Here is an 18,480-nt window from a genome sequence, read left to right as displayed (position 1 = left end):
TGACACCAAAAATGCTTATTTATTTATTTTAATATTTTTTTAAAATAAATATATTCCTACCTACCTTCTAATATCTATCGAATACTAAAATGTAAAGAAATAGTTAAACGGATAAACAAGGAATAAAGTAAATTATTTTCCCGCGCCACTCTTTGACTTCCGTATCCGGACATAGGGTTATGTAGTTTCCGGATCACAGATTAATAGCTAAATGTAAAATAAATAGACGAAAGCAGTTATTATCACAGAACACATTTATTTGGTTACTAGCTGTTCCCGCGCGCTTCGCTTCGCCTTAAAAAGTTTTCCCGTGGGAATTCCGGGATAAAAAGTAGCCTATGTTCTTTCCCAGGGTCTATACCATATGTATACCAAATTTCATTCAAATCCGTTCAGTAGTTTTGGCGTGAAAGAGTAACAGACAGACAGACAGACAGACAGACAGACACAGTTACTTTCGCATTTATAATATTAGTTAGGATTATTCTACAGATTCGATTCACGTCAGTCACGTTCACTAGGAGAATAAAGGTACAAACCAACTATGATAGCATTTTTTTTAACTTTGTTTTTTTAATAAATATAAATCATTACATAATATTATACACAGTACCATGCGCTGAAACCAACAGATTTACAAAATAGGTTTCTCTTAAAATAAAAACCTTAATCTAGTTGGTTTGGCTAGGAATGAAATAAGTGGAATGGCTCTGCTGCTCGTGTTTTTAACTTTTATATCTGGAATATTTTTAGTTTACACGTTGTAAGTACTTATAAACTAACTGAAAAAAAGTAATTGTGTAATTTTGTTCATAATTTAAATAATTAATTCAATTGTTCATACGTGCTGTGTTATGTTATAAATAATAAGATATAGGGTTTAATTTTAACTAAAAACTGTTTGCTTGCCTATCGCATTGGAGTAGCTGTAATGATAGGTTTTAAGTTATTAAATAAATAAATTTCAGTGATGTTTCCATCAAAGGTGATAAAAGCGAAGCATTAGAAGATCTAGCCACATTTTATGAAGAAGAAAAAAATGCTATGATCGCGCTACCTCAAACCGGTTAGAATTATGCCTTTTATGCTCATTGTATTTCCGTTGTGGGTAGATACGGTTGCCTGCGCCTAAAATTATACAGGCTATATAATTTACTACACTGGTCGTGCCTATCATTTAAAAAACTTGCCCAACAAAAGCAGTTTTCAAAATAGTATAATACTCATAGGTAATATATCTAAACAACGACTTACATGGTATTCAAAGTCAAAAACAGCAAAATATATAAATGTTTATTTGTTGTTTTTATTATTAATTCGCTATTTTACGCATTTAAAATATTAAAAGTGATTTGTTATTTATTAATGTATCAGACACAATAAAAAAAGAAAAAAAGTAATGTAGGTAGGTATTTATAATTTTTTATTTTTAATATTTTGTGTATTAAGAAAAGTTTATTTTTTATTTATTTTTTGTCTTATGTCTTTTGATACCTTCTATTGTTGTATAAACTCATTTAATACTATGAATATTATTAAGCTACTATGTAAAAGAATAAATTAAATCTGTCTGCTATTCTAGAACCCACTGATTCATACGATGTATTGTACGAAGACAATGATTTTAACCTGAAGCTGGAAGAATCAATGAATGTTCTATATTTTGGACCAACTCATTTTTTTCTACGGCTTGATGCAGAAACATTATTACACTTGTTACAGTATACACGTAAATCAAGAATAACTGTCTCACGAACCCTTTTGATATGGGATATAATGACGGGTAAGAAATTATCTACTTAACGTAGTTAAATAGATAGATGGTAATTATAAGATAGTTAGTTACCAAAACTAAATTAACAAAGGTAGGTAGGTACGGTGACCTGCGCCTAAAAGTATACAGGCGGAGTCTTTAAAATAGCGATCCCTGATGATGAAGGGACCAGCTACATCTGTTATAAATCCGGGGACGTGTTGTGTGTGATGTGTGTAGCAGTGGTGTTTATGTGGATGTGCTTGAGCAGCATGTGAGCTTGAGATCGCTATTTTAAAAACTCCGCCTGTATACTTTTAAGCGTAGGCCACCGTACATTATGGACCGAGTCTCAGAAAAGTATTTTGTTATTTATGGTAATAATACAGGGTTATTGGTAAGTAGACCGGATCCTTTCAGGAGGTGGTAGAGGAAGGCATTTCCAGTCGATTGAACCCAATAATGTATTATCCTAAACTTAACCATTTTTAAGATATTTAATATTTAAGGTTTTTTTAATATTTTGCCAAAATTTTATGCTTAAAACCGAAAATAAAAAAAACTAGCCACATTTCAATTTTTTTTTTGGTTGTTTTTCATAAGTAACACCTTAATAAACTAATTAAAATAATCAAATGTGCATTGTTCGACTTAAATTAGACATAATACCTCAAAATAGGTAAAAATTTTGAAAAAATATTCAAAACGCAAAAACAAATAAATTAAATTAAAAAAGATTTTCATATGACATTTTTTTGTGCACTTTAGCTTAAAAACATGGTCAACTAATAAGCTTCCAAACAAGATAATTCAATACCAAATCGATTAAGGTATCACCAAGATATGGCCAAAACAACCAGAGAAAGCGGAGAAAACTCAGCAGGGGTTTCCATACTAAAGTTAACAGGACTGAAAACAATCTGCTGAATTTTGTCCGTCTGTGCTGGTTGTTTTGGCCATATCTTGGTGATACCAAAAATATTGAAATGTGGCTAGTTTTTTTTATTTTCGGTTTTAAGCATAAAATTTTGGCAAAATATTAAAAAAACCTTAAATATTAAATATCTTAAAAATGGTTAAGTTTAGGATAATGCATTATTGGGTTCAATCGACTGGAAATGCCTTCCTCTATCACCTCCTGAAAGGATCCGGTCTACTTACCAATAACCCTGTATAACAAGAAATTTATTATATAGTTAATTATATTAAAGTAATTACCTATCTACTTAACATACATCATGCATTACATGTTATAGTTTTATGTCTAAGCATATATTAATTTCTAGCTACCTAGGTACTTATAACTTAACAAAAAAATAACTAACAGATGGAAAGACAGCAGCATTCTTGCAAGCTCGAGAATTTCTAGCCCTGGGTGAGCTTCTCAATTTTGTTCCTGAGGAAGATTTATACCATGTAAACTTTGGCAGCCAGACTGTGCTAAATTTTTTTGCGAACCACGATATACATTTGTCAAAAAGAAAGGTAAGCACTACGTAGGTACCCAACTTTATACAGTTGATTTACATTTAACTAGCTATCTACTTAAAAAGGTTTGAACTTATAATAATATTTTGTTATAGTATGGTATTCTAGCATCAGCATACAGAAGATATTATGGCAGTACTTGGTACTTCAATAAATCGAGATTAAATAATTTGGGGTATTTATTATGTGGTTTTCCGTCAAGTGACTTGGCAAAAATTCAACCAAAAGTGTTAGCGGCTATCAACATTGAAGCCTTGATGAAATTATCAAAATGTACAAGAAAGCAAACTAGAGTAAGTCATCATAATATTACACATTCCCACTATTGATTACTCAAAAGTAGGTATTTTGCCCGAATGGGCACAGGCTTCTGTAGAATTAACAAGTACCTAATATGCCATGTCAATGCCCGAAACAGTCAAAAGACAAGCGTTTAGATGAGGCGTCAGTCAGCGACTTACTAGGTACCTACTTGTAAACTTTCTGCATTCTATCATAAAATAACAAGCTTCTATCCTTATACCCCATTTACACTCTCGCCTCGGCCCTCGCCTCCTCGCTCGCCTCGTCACTCTTGCGGAGGCGCGAATGTAAACACCCACTCGCGTGTGACGCGAGTGGGTGTTTACACTCTCGTGCAGAGTTCAGTTGTCTTTGAGCTAGCAACGATGGAGGACGTCGAAGTTTTAGCCGCAACAATAAAGAATTTATGTATGATCACCGATTACTTCGCCGTTTATGGACCGATTTTGAAAATTCTTTTTTTTATGTATTGGGTTGAGATCCCATGTGGTCCCATTTTTTTCAAATTTTGATTCCACCTCCAAGGGTGGGTAAAGGGTTAAAAACAGGCTATGAATTTCCATTTTGGGTACCTATTAACCGATTGTAGTTAATGAAATTTAGAAAGTACATAGGTACTTACCTATATTTTTAACATTAAAAAAAATATGATGGTGACCTTGAGCTGATCTGATGATGAAAACGGAAGGTAGTCAAGGGAACTCCTCAACGGTAGGTATATGGTATATAGCAACTACTTCGTGTTTACTACTGACTAGTAGGCCTTATAGGTATCATTTGCTTCTTAATTTTGATTGTCAATTATTGCAAATAAACTAAATATAAATAAGTAATAAAATAAAATAATGATAAAAAAACGACTTCAAAAAACCACTAAAACGTAAGAAATAATTTAAGGTTTAGACATGGTTTAGACCTATTCTATGTGACAGTACTAATATATCTAAGCAGGTAAGTACGTACATACGTTTTAGTGTTTTTTTATTATTATTATTTTATTGAAATATTTACTTATATGAAATTAAATGTTTCGTCTTGCGACCAATCCATTATACAACTGAGGAAAAAACACTACGTTATAATTATACGACGACGAACACAACCTGCGCGGCACGATGTAGAAGCCAGAATGAAGCGGACGCGAGAGTGTAAACACCCGCTCGCGTGCGACGCGAGCTCGACGCGAGCTCCTTTGACTCGTGCCCCAAAAACCGCTCCGGACGCGAGCGCCGCGAGTGGCGAGGCGAGCGAGGAGGCGAGCCACGAGCGTCTGTTCACACTCGCGCCTCGCCCCTCGCCTTGTCGCTCGCCTCGCCACTCGTGCGAGAGTGTAAATGGGGTATTACATTTAAACCCATGCACTCATAAGTAGGTACATAACTACATAGTTAGGTACATTTTCACGCTGCTCATTGAAACAATGTTTCAGGTCCTGTACAGTATTATTACACATCAAGAGGCTTTAGGTTCACCGTATAGTTGGGGTGCTGAAGAAATAAAGAAAATCAGCCTATTATTCATCCGTAAGTAGCAATCTAAATAAAAATACGTATATAAGTATTAGGATTTATTTACACATAGAACAACACTGACTCGGGTGTACCCTCATACTCAATACTTTTACACTTAATTCATCAGGTGTCCCAGTTCATGACATCAGTTCAATCCATTTGGAAGCCATTAAAGCCATAAAACCGGAAGTTATGAAAATTATAGAACAGTACAAACTAACATATTTTTCTAAGCAACAAGTGCTGAAAATGTCATCAAGAACCAGAAGAATTTATGTTTTGCGTTTACAGTTACTGAATAGTTATGATATTCAAAATATTGAAGATTGGTATTAGTATAGTTAAGTACCTATGTTTATATTTCTAATATTAGGTCAGTACCGACAATCTTAATTTAAATAGATTTGTGAAAATAAAAAGGTAAATCAAACAACTGAATTGAGTTTTCATTTCCGTTGTCTACTCTTTTTCTGTTTTTTTTTTGTATGTTGTGTCTTAAAAATCCGTTACTACATAGTGTGTCTGTACCTTTAAAATCTATTACAGCACGAAGGAAAACTGCATGTCTTTTCCTAGAACGACTACTTTAGTGCATAGGCTCATGACACTACACCTAAAGGTCCTAAAGTATTAATTCATCATAGATGTTCAAAATGAACAACTCAAGGTCTTTGTATTATACAAAGTCCTTGGAATAACTTTATACAGCATGTTTTTATTCCTTCTACCTATATATTTATGATATTTACTCAGCACAGCACAGTAGCCCGAGAGTAGCCCAAAGTACTCCACAGATGAGAAAAAATAATGGTCAATGACAAATAAATTGTGACACATATTTGACAGTTGAGTTGTAAGTAAATTTGTCGCTGCCCCGCATAACCTTAAAATAAAGAATTTTATAATATACTATGAAAATAACATACAAAAATAATTAGTTACTAGGCCAAACTATTTACTAATGTTAACTTTGTGATTGCGCATTAACTTATTACAGTTAATATTAATTAGGAATAGGTTAAAGAAGCTCTGCGATATTGTTTACGTGTGAGTTAAATTAAGCCATGGGTATCTTAGAAAAGATATCTGAAATCGAGAAGGAAATAGCGAGGACTCAGAAAAACAAAGGTACGTAAAAGATATACCATCTTTTGAAATTATGTTTAAATTTCTTTTAATTCTCATTAAGTACATTGTTGTTTTTGGTAATTTCAGCTACTGAATACCACTTGGGTCTCTTGAAAGCCAAACTTGCGAAGTATAGGTCGCAGCTGCTGGAACCATCAAAGAAAGGTGGTGAGAAAGGGGAAGGTTTTGATGTATTAAAATCTGGAGATGCGAGAGTTGCTCTTATTGGGTTCCCATCAGTTGGTAAAGTAAGTTATTCTATAGTCTAGTTTAACATAATTTATAACCAGGAAGTTTATTGTCATGACTAGTTTAACCATAGAAGTAATAAAGTAAATCTTCAAATAATCTTATAATCAGGTGAAGTCTATTTAGATGACTGAAGAAAAAAAATTTTGTAAGCATCACTTGGAACTTGGGATTTATTTGCTATTTACTTATTTCAGTCAACATTGCTGTCAACATTGACTCACACCCAGTCGGAGGCTGCCAGCTATGAGTTCACAACTCTGACATGCATCCCTGGAGTGATCGAGTACCGCGGAGCCAACATCCAGCTCCTTGATCTGCCGGGAATCATTGAAGGAGCTGCCCAAGGCAAGGGTAGAGGAAGACAGGTCACTATTATTATATTATTCATGTTTTAAAGTTGGTTGGTTACGTAATTGTGATAACCACCATATTAAAGGTCACATCACAGCACATAATATAAAGGGATTGCCACTTCTGTGTCTGTCAACCAGTAGAATGCAAGCTCACAAAGGACAACATTTCATTTTCTTTACCCTATATTTTTATTAGTTATTCGGAAAGTTTATAGAAAATTAGGGGACCCGTATTTTTTTATTTTGTATATACATAAATTTTTGCATGTTATTTTTAACTTTAAAGTTAATTATTTTAAAACCGGAAGTGACGTCACATATTAGGTTAAATTTTAATTTTTGTCTATTGCTTGAGTCTTGCAAAAAAACATAAATGACACTGACAAGTGACATTTAAACTTTGTTTACATGCCAACCAACAAATGGGTCATTTTCAAATGACCTTGATATTTCTGATGATGGAAAGTAGGTACTTATCATGTAAAAAAATAAACAGAAGCATTTTTTCAGCTGTGTAGGCGGTGGCATGCTCTTGGACATATTATATAGAGGTCATCTCTTAATAATAAATAAAAAAAATAGTCAGTAAGTGTCAGAACAGAATTAATGAAAATGACCCAAATAAACAACAACGTCACGATAAAACGTCAACGTCAATCAAAAATGAAAGTGACAGTTACTTTGTTTTTAAATCTATAGGCTTTGATCATCAAAATGCATCGCACCTGATGCATGACGTCATCAGCACTTTTTTACTATTTTATGATTTTCTCGAAAGTGATACATCCAAAAAATACAAAAACATTTTTTTTGTGGCCTTTAGAGCTAAATCTCGAAATGGTTTTCGATTTATAGCAGCTTTAGTTTTTTGAAATGTTGTCCAATGCATGGTTGACAGAAGAAAAAAACCACCAAGAGTGTGTCGGACATGCACATAAAAGGGTCCTGTAGCCATAAAATGTGCCGACCACATGATACAAAAAAAAAACATACGTTACCATTTAGTTAAGGCAACTGCACATCATAAGTTGGTTGGATTGTATAAAAATAACTATGTATGATATAGAGTCTGCTATAACTCACTTGGAGGTATACTTATACAGCATATTTTTTTCAGAATTATTGTAATAGGTAGTATTTAAAAAAATTAAGGGTTGTGGATGCCCTAATTTTAAGAAACATACCCCACACGATTGGGTAAGTCGATTTTTATTTTCGATTTAAGTTTTCGCTGTATGGGAAAGGATAGGGGTAAAAATAATTATTTTTCAATAATTTTAAAAACCAATTTTTGGATTATCAGTATACACCAATTTTCGTGGCAATCGGTGCAGAAATGGCGGTGAACGAGCTAGGACAGACTGACAGATAGACATGACGAAACTATAAGGGTTCCTAGTAGACTTTTACGTTACACACTGAGACCCTAAGACAGTTGAGCATCGTTTGTAAACAAAATGACATAGTCTGTTCTCATTGTCAGGTGATAGCGGTGGCGCGCACGGCGGACCTGGTGGTGATGATGCTGGACGCCACCAAGCCGTACGTGCACAGGCAGCTGCTGGAGCGTGAGCTGGAGAGCGTCGGCATCCGGCTCAACAAGGCCAAGCCTAATATTTATTTTAAGGTAAGTTGCAGGGATTTTGCCAATGGGGAAGAAAACCATGTGAAACTTTGGCAGCACAATCAAGTGTGCTATTCAAGGTGTGACCAATTACATTGTTAGATCTGGGGAATCAGACACACTCGGCTTAGGCGCCATTTAAAACCATTAATTCAATGTATGATACTTCAAGATTTCTAATCATAACTAATTAATTATGTTACAGACAAAGAAAGGTGGTGGTTTATCTTTCAACTCAACTTGTCAACTCACTAAAGTTGATGAGAAAATGGTGCAAATGATTCTGCATGAATACAAGATCTTCAATGCAGAGGTGAGTTGTAATTTTTCTGCAGTTTTACTCAAGGTTACTAGACTACACTACACTGACTACAATTGTTTATTTATCTATTTATACTTTTATTGCACATATTACAAAAGAAAGTAGATGTACAATCAGGTGGACTTAACGCTAAGAGCATTCTCTACCAGTCAATTGTTCAAGTCTGGGGCGCGTGTTTTGAAACTATACAAGGCCAGAACGCAGAGATTGGGACTGCTCGCGTATATTTTCAAATTAAAATGGTGCCATGATTTACTTGAAAGTATACAAGGGCATTACGCACTAATCGCGTATATTTTCAAGTAAGTTGGGCCAAAATTATGGCTTGAAAATATACTGCAGCAGTTACCACTGCGTACTAATCGTGTATATTTTCAAGTGCCAAGCGGCAATGCGAGCACTTGAAACTATACGTGATTAGTTACCAGGTAGCCCTTTTGAATTGTGGCTCTCTCTTTCTTTCATGCGAAATAGTAATAAGTTTATTGCTTTCTAAACATTGCATCATCATTCCGCACTTGGCATTAATTTCGTAACGTATTTTTTGTTTACACCGTAAGTTAAAAAGTAAATTGATATTAAACTGTAGAACTGTTGTTAATAGTAAAAAATATCGCATAAGAGGGTGTAGAACAATTCATAAAAGACAATTACGGTGAATTCAAAACTTGATGAAAAATATGTCTATAATAGGTCTATAGGGTAATACCTACTACACTCACGAGCAATGAATAAGTCCAAGTAGCAAAAAGTCCACACCAAATGACCCTAATTTTTTTAAACCATTAAATTTAAAATTTGATCAAAATTTACTATTTTAGTTGGTTATAATAATATTTTGATGCGCTGTTAAATGCACTTTAATATTGCCGACGGCGTCATTAAGCTAGTCTTATCCGTTCAGGAGTGTACTAGGTATTACTCTTAATTCATTTAAATAATAAGATATTAGTAGGTATGCTTACTTGCAAGTATGATTGCTATAAATATCAATTTATCAATCAAATTAGAGCTTGTTCATCTTCATTTATTATCATTTTATAGGTATGACAGGCAGAACAAGTCAATTGTAGTTATTTACATTTACCGAAATAGTTAAGTAAATTAGAATCAGCATGTAGGTATAAATTATATGCGACAAGTACGCCAATCAAGCAATATGCGTAATAGCAATGTATATTTTCAAGTACGATTCAGTAAATCCCAACTTGAAAGTATACGCGATTAGTACGCACAAATCGTGTATATTTTCAAGTAAAATATTATTATTTTTCACTTGAAACTATGCAGTGCTAGTACACTATGGGTGCGTTCTGGCCTTGTTTAGTTTCAAAACACGCGTCTGGGGCTATATTTCCATTATAAAATAAAATAATACTACCTCATCCATCCAACCTTGGCCCTTAATATAAACCTATAAGTACTTATAATATAAACATATACTTTTTATACAAATATCTGCCCCAGCCGGGAATCGAACCCGGGACCTTCGGCTTAGCACTCACCACTACACCATTCAGGCTAGCTATTGAAATAGGTGCCTTATGAAATAAATAATAATAATAATTTCCCTTTCCTCCCACAGGTGCTATTCCGCGAGGACTGCACGGCGGACGAGCTGATCGACGTGATCCTGGCCAACCGCGTGTACCTGCCGTGCATCTACGTGTACAACAAGATCGACCAGATCTCCATCGAGGAGGTGGACCGGATAGCGCGCGAGCCCAACTCCGTTGTTGTGAGGTAAAGATTTTATTAGGAAGGAAGGCCGAGGATCTTGGGAGAGGCCTATGTCCAGCAGTGGATGATTATTGGCTGATGATGAAAGCTTTTATTACTACATATTGATGGATTGGTAACGTTAACGACGCGACGGGCCGCAGTGAGCAGGGTTTAATCAAACCCACAAACGTTATAAAGCAGTACAGTACATTGTGCAGTCATGGGACAACACTTGAGTGGACTGTATAAATAGGGTGGTTAGGAACATTGGCAAAGGGTATGAAGTAATTGAAGAATACAATACAAACAGAAGTAAAGAGAAGTGTCTCCACTAACCTGTGAACCACGCAGAATCATGGATAGCAGGTGGCTCCCAGCACGCGCCTCGTATGATGGTATTATAAGTGGTTACAACAGTTACAGTTGCAGCACGCTAGCTTCACAGGACACATAATTATCAATGAAGAAACACTTCAGCAGTTTAGATAGGAGGACCTAGCGAGAATTCCGCGCGCCACGTGCAAAGGTTGACGTTTGCTTTCGAAACTGGTCGCGGCGACACAGATTGATTTTCTCTGTCTACCCCCTTTTTTGTTCAAGTATTCATGCATCATAAGTAATATTAATTGTTTCCAGTTGCAACATGAAGCTGAACCTGGACTTCCTGCTGGAGACGCTGTGGGAGTACCTGTCGCTGATCCGCGTGTACACCAAGAAGCCGGGCCAGCCGCCCGACTTCGACGACGGGCTCATCTTGAGGAAGGTACGTCGTAGAGTGCACCATCCATCTTCTATCTATATCTTATACTAGCTGTTCCCGCGAGCTTCGCTTCGCCTTAAAAAGTTTTCCCGTGGGAATTCCGGGATAAAAAGTAGCCTATGTTCTTTCTCAGGGTCTAGACTATATGTATAGCCAATTTGATTCAAATCCGTCCAGTAGTTTTGGCGTGAAAGAGTAACAGACAGACAGACACTGTTACTTTCGCATTTATAATATTAGTTAGTAGTTAGGATTAGGATGTAACAATGAATTGATGTCCGTTAGTCTGCCTAAAACTCGAGAACGGGTGAACCGATTTGGGTAATTTTTAGAGATGCCACGAATATTCGGCAACTATTCGGTATTCGGCCTATTCGGCCAGTTTTTTCAGTATTCGGTATTCGGCCGAATAGTGCGTACTATTCGGGCCGAATACCGAATAGTAAATCATGTAAAAATTACTTGTTATTTTAGTCAAAATTGTGTATTTATTTCCAAATCACAACATTTTAGTACTTAAAGTTAATCAGTAGTAAGTTGTGCTGGATAAAAACTAGCATTTCAGCATTTTTGGTAGCCCACGATTGCCCTTTAGATTGTAACCTGAGTGAGTGTCAGTACCAGCGCTGTATACTTTTTTGTACAGCACATGCTGAGCCAGAGCCATTTTACTGACATAATACACACCACAATTATTGTTATTCTTTATGCCACTGTACCTACATTGTTGTTTTGTATTTGTGATGTGTATTTTGTGAGTGAATAAACGATGTGTCTATGTCTATGTCTATGTCTAACCATCCTCAGAAAATAACCTCTCTCTTTTTGCAAATTTCAAAAGGTTCAGGTATTGTTTTTTGTTTGCTGACCACCATTTGTAAGGATCGGCCATCCGATCTAGGCGAACTATTATGAAATAAAAATTGAACTCGTTTGCCACAGCATCTACCTCCTAATAATTAGCATTTCTGATATAATCTGTAGCGACTTCTTCAAAGCAGTTGCAGGAACAAAAAAAACAGGTTGTAGCGCCGAATATTCGGCGGCCGAATATTCGGCGCTTCGGCCGGCTGCGTCGCCGAATATTCGGTATTCGGTATTCGGCCAATTCACTATTCGTGGCAACACTAGTAATTTTGGTCTTGAAATATTCGTGGAAGTCCAGGGAAGATTTAAAAGGCATAGTTGGCCTTGTACAAGGTGTCGCTGCCATTTGTGCCAAGCATTTCAAGTCAACTCATTCTACACTGACTGTGCCTGGAAAGGCGGAGGCCTAGTGCCTCTGGAATTTATGATTGTGTTAATTGTGTCTTGCATATTGAGCTCATATTAAATTCTCTTATTTTTATTCCCAGGGTGTGACAGTCGAACACGTGTGCCACTCCATCCATCGTACTCTAGCTGCTCAACTTAAATACGCGCTGGTGTGGGGAACCAGCACCAAGTACTCGCCGCAAAGAGTCGGCATCGGGCACACGGTGGCAGACGAGGATGTAGTACAGCTTATTAAAAAGTAAACCTGTCTGTCTATGGCTCGACCGGATGTTTTTTTAAGTTCGTTTCTGATTGGCTGATTTTAACTCTCTTTATTGAAGGGCCTAGGCGAGGGGCGTGGCCTAATTTAATTCATATTTTGAATTGTTCATCATAATACAGGGTTATTGGGAAGTAGACCGATCCGGTCCTCTATCACCTCCTGAAAGGATCCGGTCTACTTACCAATAACCTTGTATAATACGGTTCAACATCAAGGCCAGGATGCTAAGTTATTACAAAGTTAAATAGCCTTCTAGGGTTTGAAGGGTTACAACAATATAATCAAGCTTGCTATCTATATCACGAAGCTTGATTTATAATATTATTTCTTATGTATAATTTATACGTATGTTACGATTGAAGTCTTTTTTTACGCATTCATTGGTATCAATTCAATATTACACGTCATGGTGTTGTTTTGTGCAGATTAATGGCTGCATATCTCAGGACAATATACAACTAAGTCTATAGAAATAAACGCAAAATCCCTCTCAAAATATTATTGTTGAAAAAATATTGTTTTGTAAATGACTGTATATTGTATAATGTCGTCATTCAAATAAAGACTTTTTACTGAACTATTGCGTTTTTCTTACTTTTTAGATTAATTAACAAGACATTAATGTATTTTACGATTTTTACTTATAGAAAGTCTAGTATATACTAGCTAGAAACTTACAGACAATAACATAAGTCCAATAAATAATTAAGGATACCTCTTTTAATAAATATGAATAAAAGTGGAACTTTAAATTGATGTGTGCAATAAATTATGTAGGACATAGGTAATTCCTCAACAAGAGCTGACATTATTTACATATTAAAATATAAAGTCATAAAATCTTAAAGCCAGCAGGGGAGCTCATCAGATAGATAGACCCTATACCCGTCTTAGTTTACAACCTTATATCCACACAACACTGATCACTCCCACACATGACATCACCACTACACAATAGGTTAGATTTAATATACTGCTTACCATGGAAGTAATAAGTACAAATTATTACTTCCATACTGCTTACAAACTGAGCAATTTATTTAGAATCATTAGCAAATGTGGATAACAAGTCCGCTTCAACGTTCTGCAAGGCCCACTTGTGTTCAGTGATCTCAAGGGCTTCCCATTCAGCCTTGAAGGCTGCCTTTGGGTCCGGGGGCATCGCCATGGCAGCCCCGGACATCTGCTCCTGCATCACCTTCGACTGGTCTGCCGCTGTGAAATATTGAAGTTGTTTTTTAAGTGTTGCAAACTACAGTGAATCCATTTGTATAAAAACTACAGTGAATTGGGAATTCATAATAAATCTCTGTATAGTGAGCATAGTAAATATTTAATGTAGTTAATGTAGAAACCTCCTCTTATTAGTTGCTTCTAGGTTTTTTTGACATTGATAATGAAAGTTAAGTGTATTATGTTCGCAAGTGCCACTTAACTTCTACAAAAACAAATAATACTACTGTATTAGTAGATAATAAATTTATTTCCTTACCATTATTCTCGCCAAGTACAAGTGCATAGATTGTGCGCAATCCAAACACATTCAAGAAGTACCAGGAGGCTGAGGACACCCAGGAAGCGTCAAGATATGTCAGTTCCACTCCTCTCTGCAACATGGGCTTGAAGCGAAGTGTCAATGGAAATGGGACCTTAGCTGAAAAAGAAAAAATAAGATTGAAATTAGATTACAAAACTAAAGATTTTAATACTACAGTATTTTAAAACACAGATTTCACAGTTATTATTATTAAATGGTATGATTTAAAATTGCTGTACTTGCACTGCACACACTATGTAGTGTTCTTGTAGAGTTCAATAAATTAAAAAAAATTGATTTGCAAGAGAGCTATCAAACTATTCCATATAATTTATGGATTTAAATATATTCCAAGGACTATGTGAAGGACGTGAAGGTATTACAGGGTACAATTCTTATTTGTCTACATTGAGTAAAATTATTTTGCATTGCATTACTTACTTGTGAGGAAACCACTGAACATCCAGTTGATCCAGCCTCCGATCACAATCATGGGTAGCACATTAGTCACATTGCCTTTCAGCATGTCTGTCATCATCCCTGGATCTGTCATGGGGTTCTAGAAACATAAAAGACAACTTTGTTAAGCATTACTGTAAACATAACTGATAAAAAATTTAGATTATACTATTTTTGGCATACATACTGGATTCACAAAATGTATAACAGAAAAGAAATAGCACAATTAGTGGCCTTATTAATAAAAGTAATCTCTTCCAGGTAAACACACAGATAGGGAAAATAAAGTTAATAAAATGGGTAAGGTGTGATGTTTCACAGATAGAGATAATCATAAACTATATGTATACACAATGTGTAAATATGTACAAAAATACTTAAAACCTACATATATTATACATATTTATATGGACGACTATTTTATTTAGTTTAGCCGGTATTTTTAATTTAAGTTACTTTAAAAGTTGCTTACTAGAATATAATAATGATCAGATTTTAAATAGTTTAATTTACCTGAGAGGGTGCTGTCCTCTTTTGAACTTTAAAATAGCCGGTTTCCTCATTGTTGAAGAAGTGTCGCCGCATCGCAAATGACTGTTTAGGCAAGTACTTACCATTCTCTCGCAAAAGTCGAGCTCTTATCATGACTTGGCTGCAAATAATTCAGAATATTATGTTATACAAGCAAGACATTTTTTACTAAACGGAAAAGTAAGATTCGATAAAGTTTTATATACAAATTGTAACAATAAAAGAGAGGCTTACCTGTCTTGAAGCTGAATAATTTCGACCTTCTTCTGGGACGAGAGAATTATCGATACATAGTGCCTTACAATACCCACCAGAAAAGTAATAATTACTATGGGTAAAAATACCCAAACTCGTATCTTTGGATCTAATAATAGCTCTACCATTGTCTTGAGTGGTATTAATTGGTGTAGCTAGAAGCTTTAATAAATATTTGTATTTAATTTATTGATAATTTTAATTATTTCTAATCTGAGTTTCTAATAGTCCTAGTTTTAGGTTATAAAATAAACATAATCTAAAACTGTCAAATTAAAACCATACCACAGACACGTTCACAGAGTACCTGTAATAAGTTTTTTTTTCATTTATAAACACCGCTTCTCGCTTGCTGCACAGCTCGCCTACCGCTTCGGCAGCATCAGCATGAGTTTCTCGTTAGAGAAGTACAGTGAAACTATAAAGTCCTGAAATTAATGTTGGAGGAACTAAAATTTTCAGGAGCCTGGCACCATTAGAAAAGAAACATAAAAGTCATAACAATTGTTTATGTCAATAGGCGGTTGGCTGTTTTTTTTTAATTTTCTTATAAATTATAAGGATAATCTAGTTAAAAGCAACAATTTACGCTTGGTTGCAATTAGGAAGATGAAGAAAAATATTTGTAGTCAAGCTAGTGAAGTTATTTATCGAGTTTTAATACAATGTTTAGCGGAACATAAAGCTGGACACATTTTGTCGAATTTGGAGGATGTTTACGCTCGTACAGCGTCTATGACGGGTATGTAGCATTGTACAAATTGTAATAACTCATTTTTTATTAGTACCAACGCTTCATTTATCGATAAACCTAGGTTTAGAGCCCAAGTCGAACATTGTTTACATACCACTGATTGTAGGTTTCATCTGGTTTCAGTTGAGTCAAACCTTAACATTTTGATACTTGAAGATATATGTTTGTTTACTTACTAAATTCACATTGTGTGAATTTGGGGGGCATTGTGTAACTCAAAAAGATTTTTTTATTTTATTTTATAGTTATATCGGACCAGCGTGCCAAAGAGCGCAAAATATGGAATATTCCTAACTCCTGGAAGAAACAGAACTGGCCGTCTAAAAAGAGAAATTGATGTCTTTGCTATGTGTGCCCTTCGTCAACAGATCCAGTTTTTTTTATACAGTTGTAATAACGTTATCTAAATAAATATTTATTGGTTTCACTATTAGCCTTCATATTAACACCTTCTAGCTTGTTTAAGAGCTTTTTTGTGGATGGTGAGTTGTTTTTAAAATACATAAATTGGTAGGAAGTTAACAGGCAAAATTTCAAGTATCAAAGTCAGTTATGTTTCGCTCGGTTCCCCTCATCTCGCATAATCTTTATTGACCAAAACTCATTTCGCATAACTCGTATGGTCTAAACTTTTTTGGCCGAACCATCACTTGGCCTGGTCTTATGTGGCATAAGGCTCGTTTCGTCTAAAACTCTTTAGGCACAATCTTTAAACACCTAAGTTTCGTTTGCTCAAATTTATGTTCGTTTATACCTATGTTTAATCTTGTTTCTCCCAATGTTATCTTAATAAATAATATATTAAGTATGTAGTAAATGTACAAATTGTGGTATTTTCCTCCTACATCCCGAAAATCACGATATTGAATGATAAAAAAATCGAAAGTTAACCAGCAATATAATTATTACAAACCCCATGAGATCGAAATCTAAAGATAGGTGCGACGACGAGCAAAGCGAGGAGGAGCGTGTTAGGTGCACAGGTTCATCAAAACCAAAGCGGAGCGCAGCGAAGCGGAGCGGAGCGTTTTCCAAACAGCGGAAACAATACAAGGCACCAGTTTGCGCTATAGAGAGACGCTCCGTCAAAGTTAAAGCCAAACAAATATTATTACTTTGTATAAACCTATTATTAGGCTATTCAAGATTTGGCCATACCATTATTAGGCTAAAGAAGATAATGCGAAAAAACTTTTTACTAATCGAGATTTATGCCATACGATTTTCGGCGAAACGAGACTTTGACCAAACGTTACTATGCAATACGAGATTAGGCAAATAAATCTTAGGCCAAAAAAGGTAGAACCTGTTTCGCTATATAGGGTTGCTACATGAAAGATAGCAGTGCCCTCATTTAATTTCAGGACTTTATAGTTTCACTGTACTTATGTTCCTTGAGCATGAGTCACTCTAACGAAGACCAAGAGAACAAAACTTCTATGGGTGAAATATTGATGATGTTATACTTATTTTGAGGGGGATCTTAAAACAGATTGCAAAAATCATCAGTCACTTGTCAGTTTGTCTTGTCAATTTGAGTTTGACATGATGTCATAAAAAAATAAACACAAGTTTTCCATTTTATGTACACTGTACAGTACAAAATAGTAAAATACTTTAGTTTACTTGCTGCACTAATACTGTGGCATAATGCTGAAACCAAAAGCTTTAACGCAAGTTCTTAGCCAAGCTAACACGGGTGGAGTGGAAAATACATTGTATGATAATGATGACCTAGGGTACAATAACTTTCAAGTTCCAAGCTGCAGGGAAATTAATGGTACTTCTATGTTACAGATTGCTCACTCACCAAGGAGCTTTGTTGGCGTACTCTGGATACAATGACAAAGACGCAAGAGTCACAGCGGCTATTGCAAGTAATGTGTGGTCAGCATATGAAAAACATGGAAGAAATGTATTTAAGGAAGACAAGCTACATTTAATTCTAGTTGACTGTTTAAATGGAAAAATTGCAGTTACCCAAGTAGCGAATTTATTGCTGTGCCTTTATGCTAAAGATAATGTTGGATTTGGTCTATTGAAGGAGAAAATTAATGCGATAGCCCAGTATTTAGAAGGTCCATTGAAGCAAGTGGCCAATTCTTAATTAAGTGAATATTATATGTTGTATCTAAAGTAATTCATATCTTTTAATATATGTTGTTCTTTTTAAATATTCTGTACTTTTATT

The 18,480-nt window shown here is 35.2% G+C and overlaps 4 protein-coding genes across 4 annotated transcripts; 3 read left to right on the top strand and 1 right to left on the bottom strand.

The window, feature by feature from the left end:
* Positions 1 to 498: 498 nt before the first annotated feature.
* On the top strand, positions 499 to 5,459 carry LOC105380458. Its single transcript, XM_038108868.2, has 7 exons — positions 499 to 763; positions 969 to 1,066; positions 1,583 to 1,783; positions 3,081 to 3,238; positions 3,337 to 3,534; positions 4,974 to 5,067; positions 5,183 to 5,459. Exons 1-7 carry the CDS (start codon positions 705 to 707, stop codon positions 5,389 to 5,391), a joined length of 1,017 nt encoding a protein of 338 aa, XP_037964796.2. The 5' UTR covers positions 499 to 704; the 3' UTR covers positions 5,392 to 5,459.
* A 436-nt stretch (positions 5,460 to 5,895) lies between these two features.
* LOC105380410 (developmentally-regulated GTP-binding protein 2) lies at positions 5,896 to 13,330 on the top strand. The gene is made up of 8 exons (XM_011549960.3): positions 5,896 to 6,183; positions 6,271 to 6,431; positions 6,630 to 6,800; positions 8,272 to 8,415; positions 8,618 to 8,725; positions 10,320 to 10,477; positions 11,093 to 11,219; positions 12,572 to 13,330. Exons 1-8 carry the CDS (start codon positions 6,120 to 6,122, stop codon positions 12,731 to 12,733), a joined length of 1,095 nt encoding a protein of 364 aa, XP_011548262.1. The 5' UTR covers positions 5,896 to 6,119; the 3' UTR covers positions 12,734 to 13,330.
* Positions 13,331 to 13,375: 45 nt separating this feature from the next.
* LOC105380411 (ER membrane protein complex subunit 3) lies at positions 13,376 to 15,788 on the bottom strand. The gene is made up of 5 exons (XM_011549961.3): positions 15,515 to 15,788; positions 15,263 to 15,401; positions 14,732 to 14,849; positions 14,246 to 14,407; positions 13,376 to 13,968 (listed from the first exon to the last, which is right to left on the bottom strand). Exons 1-5 carry the CDS (start codon positions 15,661 to 15,663, stop codon positions 13,790 to 13,792), a joined length of 747 nt encoding a protein of 248 aa, XP_011548263.1. The 5' UTR covers positions 15,664 to 15,788; the 3' UTR covers positions 13,376 to 13,789.
* Positions 15,789 to 17,836: 2,048 nt separating this feature from the next.
* LOC105380412 (ragulator complex protein LAMTOR2 homolog) lies at positions 17,837 to 18,465 on the top strand. Its single transcript, XM_011549963.3, has 2 exons — positions 17,837 to 18,007; positions 18,087 to 18,465. The coding sequence occupies exons 1-2, from the start codon at positions 17,940 to 17,942 to the stop codon at positions 18,394 to 18,396; spliced, it is 378 nt and encodes a 125-aa protein (XP_011548265.1). The 5' UTR covers positions 17,837 to 17,939; the 3' UTR covers positions 18,397 to 18,465.
* Positions 18,466 to 18,480: the final 15 nt, after the last annotated feature.

Source organism: Plutella xylostella, chromosome 17 (assembly GCF_932276165.1).
Source record: "Plutella xylostella chromosome 17, ilPluXylo3.1, whole genome shotgun sequence".
In the NCBI taxonomy this organism is placed as follows: domain Eukaryota; kingdom Metazoa; phylum Arthropoda; class Insecta; order Lepidoptera; family Plutellidae; genus Plutella; species Plutella xylostella.
Note: the sequence above shows the minus strand (reverse complement) of the source record. Positions and strands in the feature narration are given on the sequence as shown.

Bases quoted from the DNA above. Each gene is read 5' to 3' on its own strand.
- LOC105380458 (XM_038108868.2), top strand. From the start codon at position 705: ATGGCTCTGCTGCTCGTGTTTTTAACTTTTATATCTGGAATATTTTTA. The intron at 1,067-1,582 runs GTTAGAATTATG...CTGCTATTCTAG, and splicing joins GATCGCGCTACCTCAAACCG to AACCCACTGATTCATACGAT. The intron at 5,068-5,182 runs GTAAGTAGCAAT...TTAATTCATCAG, and splicing joins AATCAGCCTATTATTCATCC to GTGTCCCAGTTCATGACATC.
- LOC105380410 (XM_011549960.3), top strand. From the start codon at position 6,120: ATGGGTATCTTAGAAAAGATATCTGAAATCGAGAAGGAAATAGCGAGG. The intron at 10,478-11,092 runs GTAAAGATTTTA...AATTGTTTCCAG, and splicing joins CCCAACTCCGTTGTTGTGAG to TTGCAACATGAAGCTGAACC. The intron at 11,220-12,571 runs GTACGTCGTAGA...TTTTATTCCCAG, and splicing joins ACGGGCTCATCTTGAGGAAG to GGTGTGACAGTCGAACACGT.
- LOC105380411 (XM_011549961.3), bottom strand. From the start codon at position 15,663: ATGGTAGAGCTATTATTAGATCCAAAGATACGAGTTTGGGTATTTTTA. The intron at 15,402-15,514 runs GTAAGCCTCTCT...AATTATTTGCAG, and splicing joins ATTATTCAGCTTCAAGACAG to CCAAGTCATGATAAGAGCTC. The intron at 14,408-14,731 runs GTAAGTAATGCA...TTTCTTTTTCAG, and splicing joins GTTCAGTGGTTTCCTCACAA to CTAAGGTCCCATTTCCATTG.
- LOC105380412 (XM_011549963.3), top strand. From the start codon at position 17,940: ATGCTGAAACCAAAAGCTTTAACGCAAGTTCTTAGCCAAGCTAACACG. The intron at 18,008-18,086 runs GTATGATAATGA...TCTATGTTACAG, and splicing joins GGTGGAGTGGAAAATACATT to ATTGCTCACTCACCAAGGAG.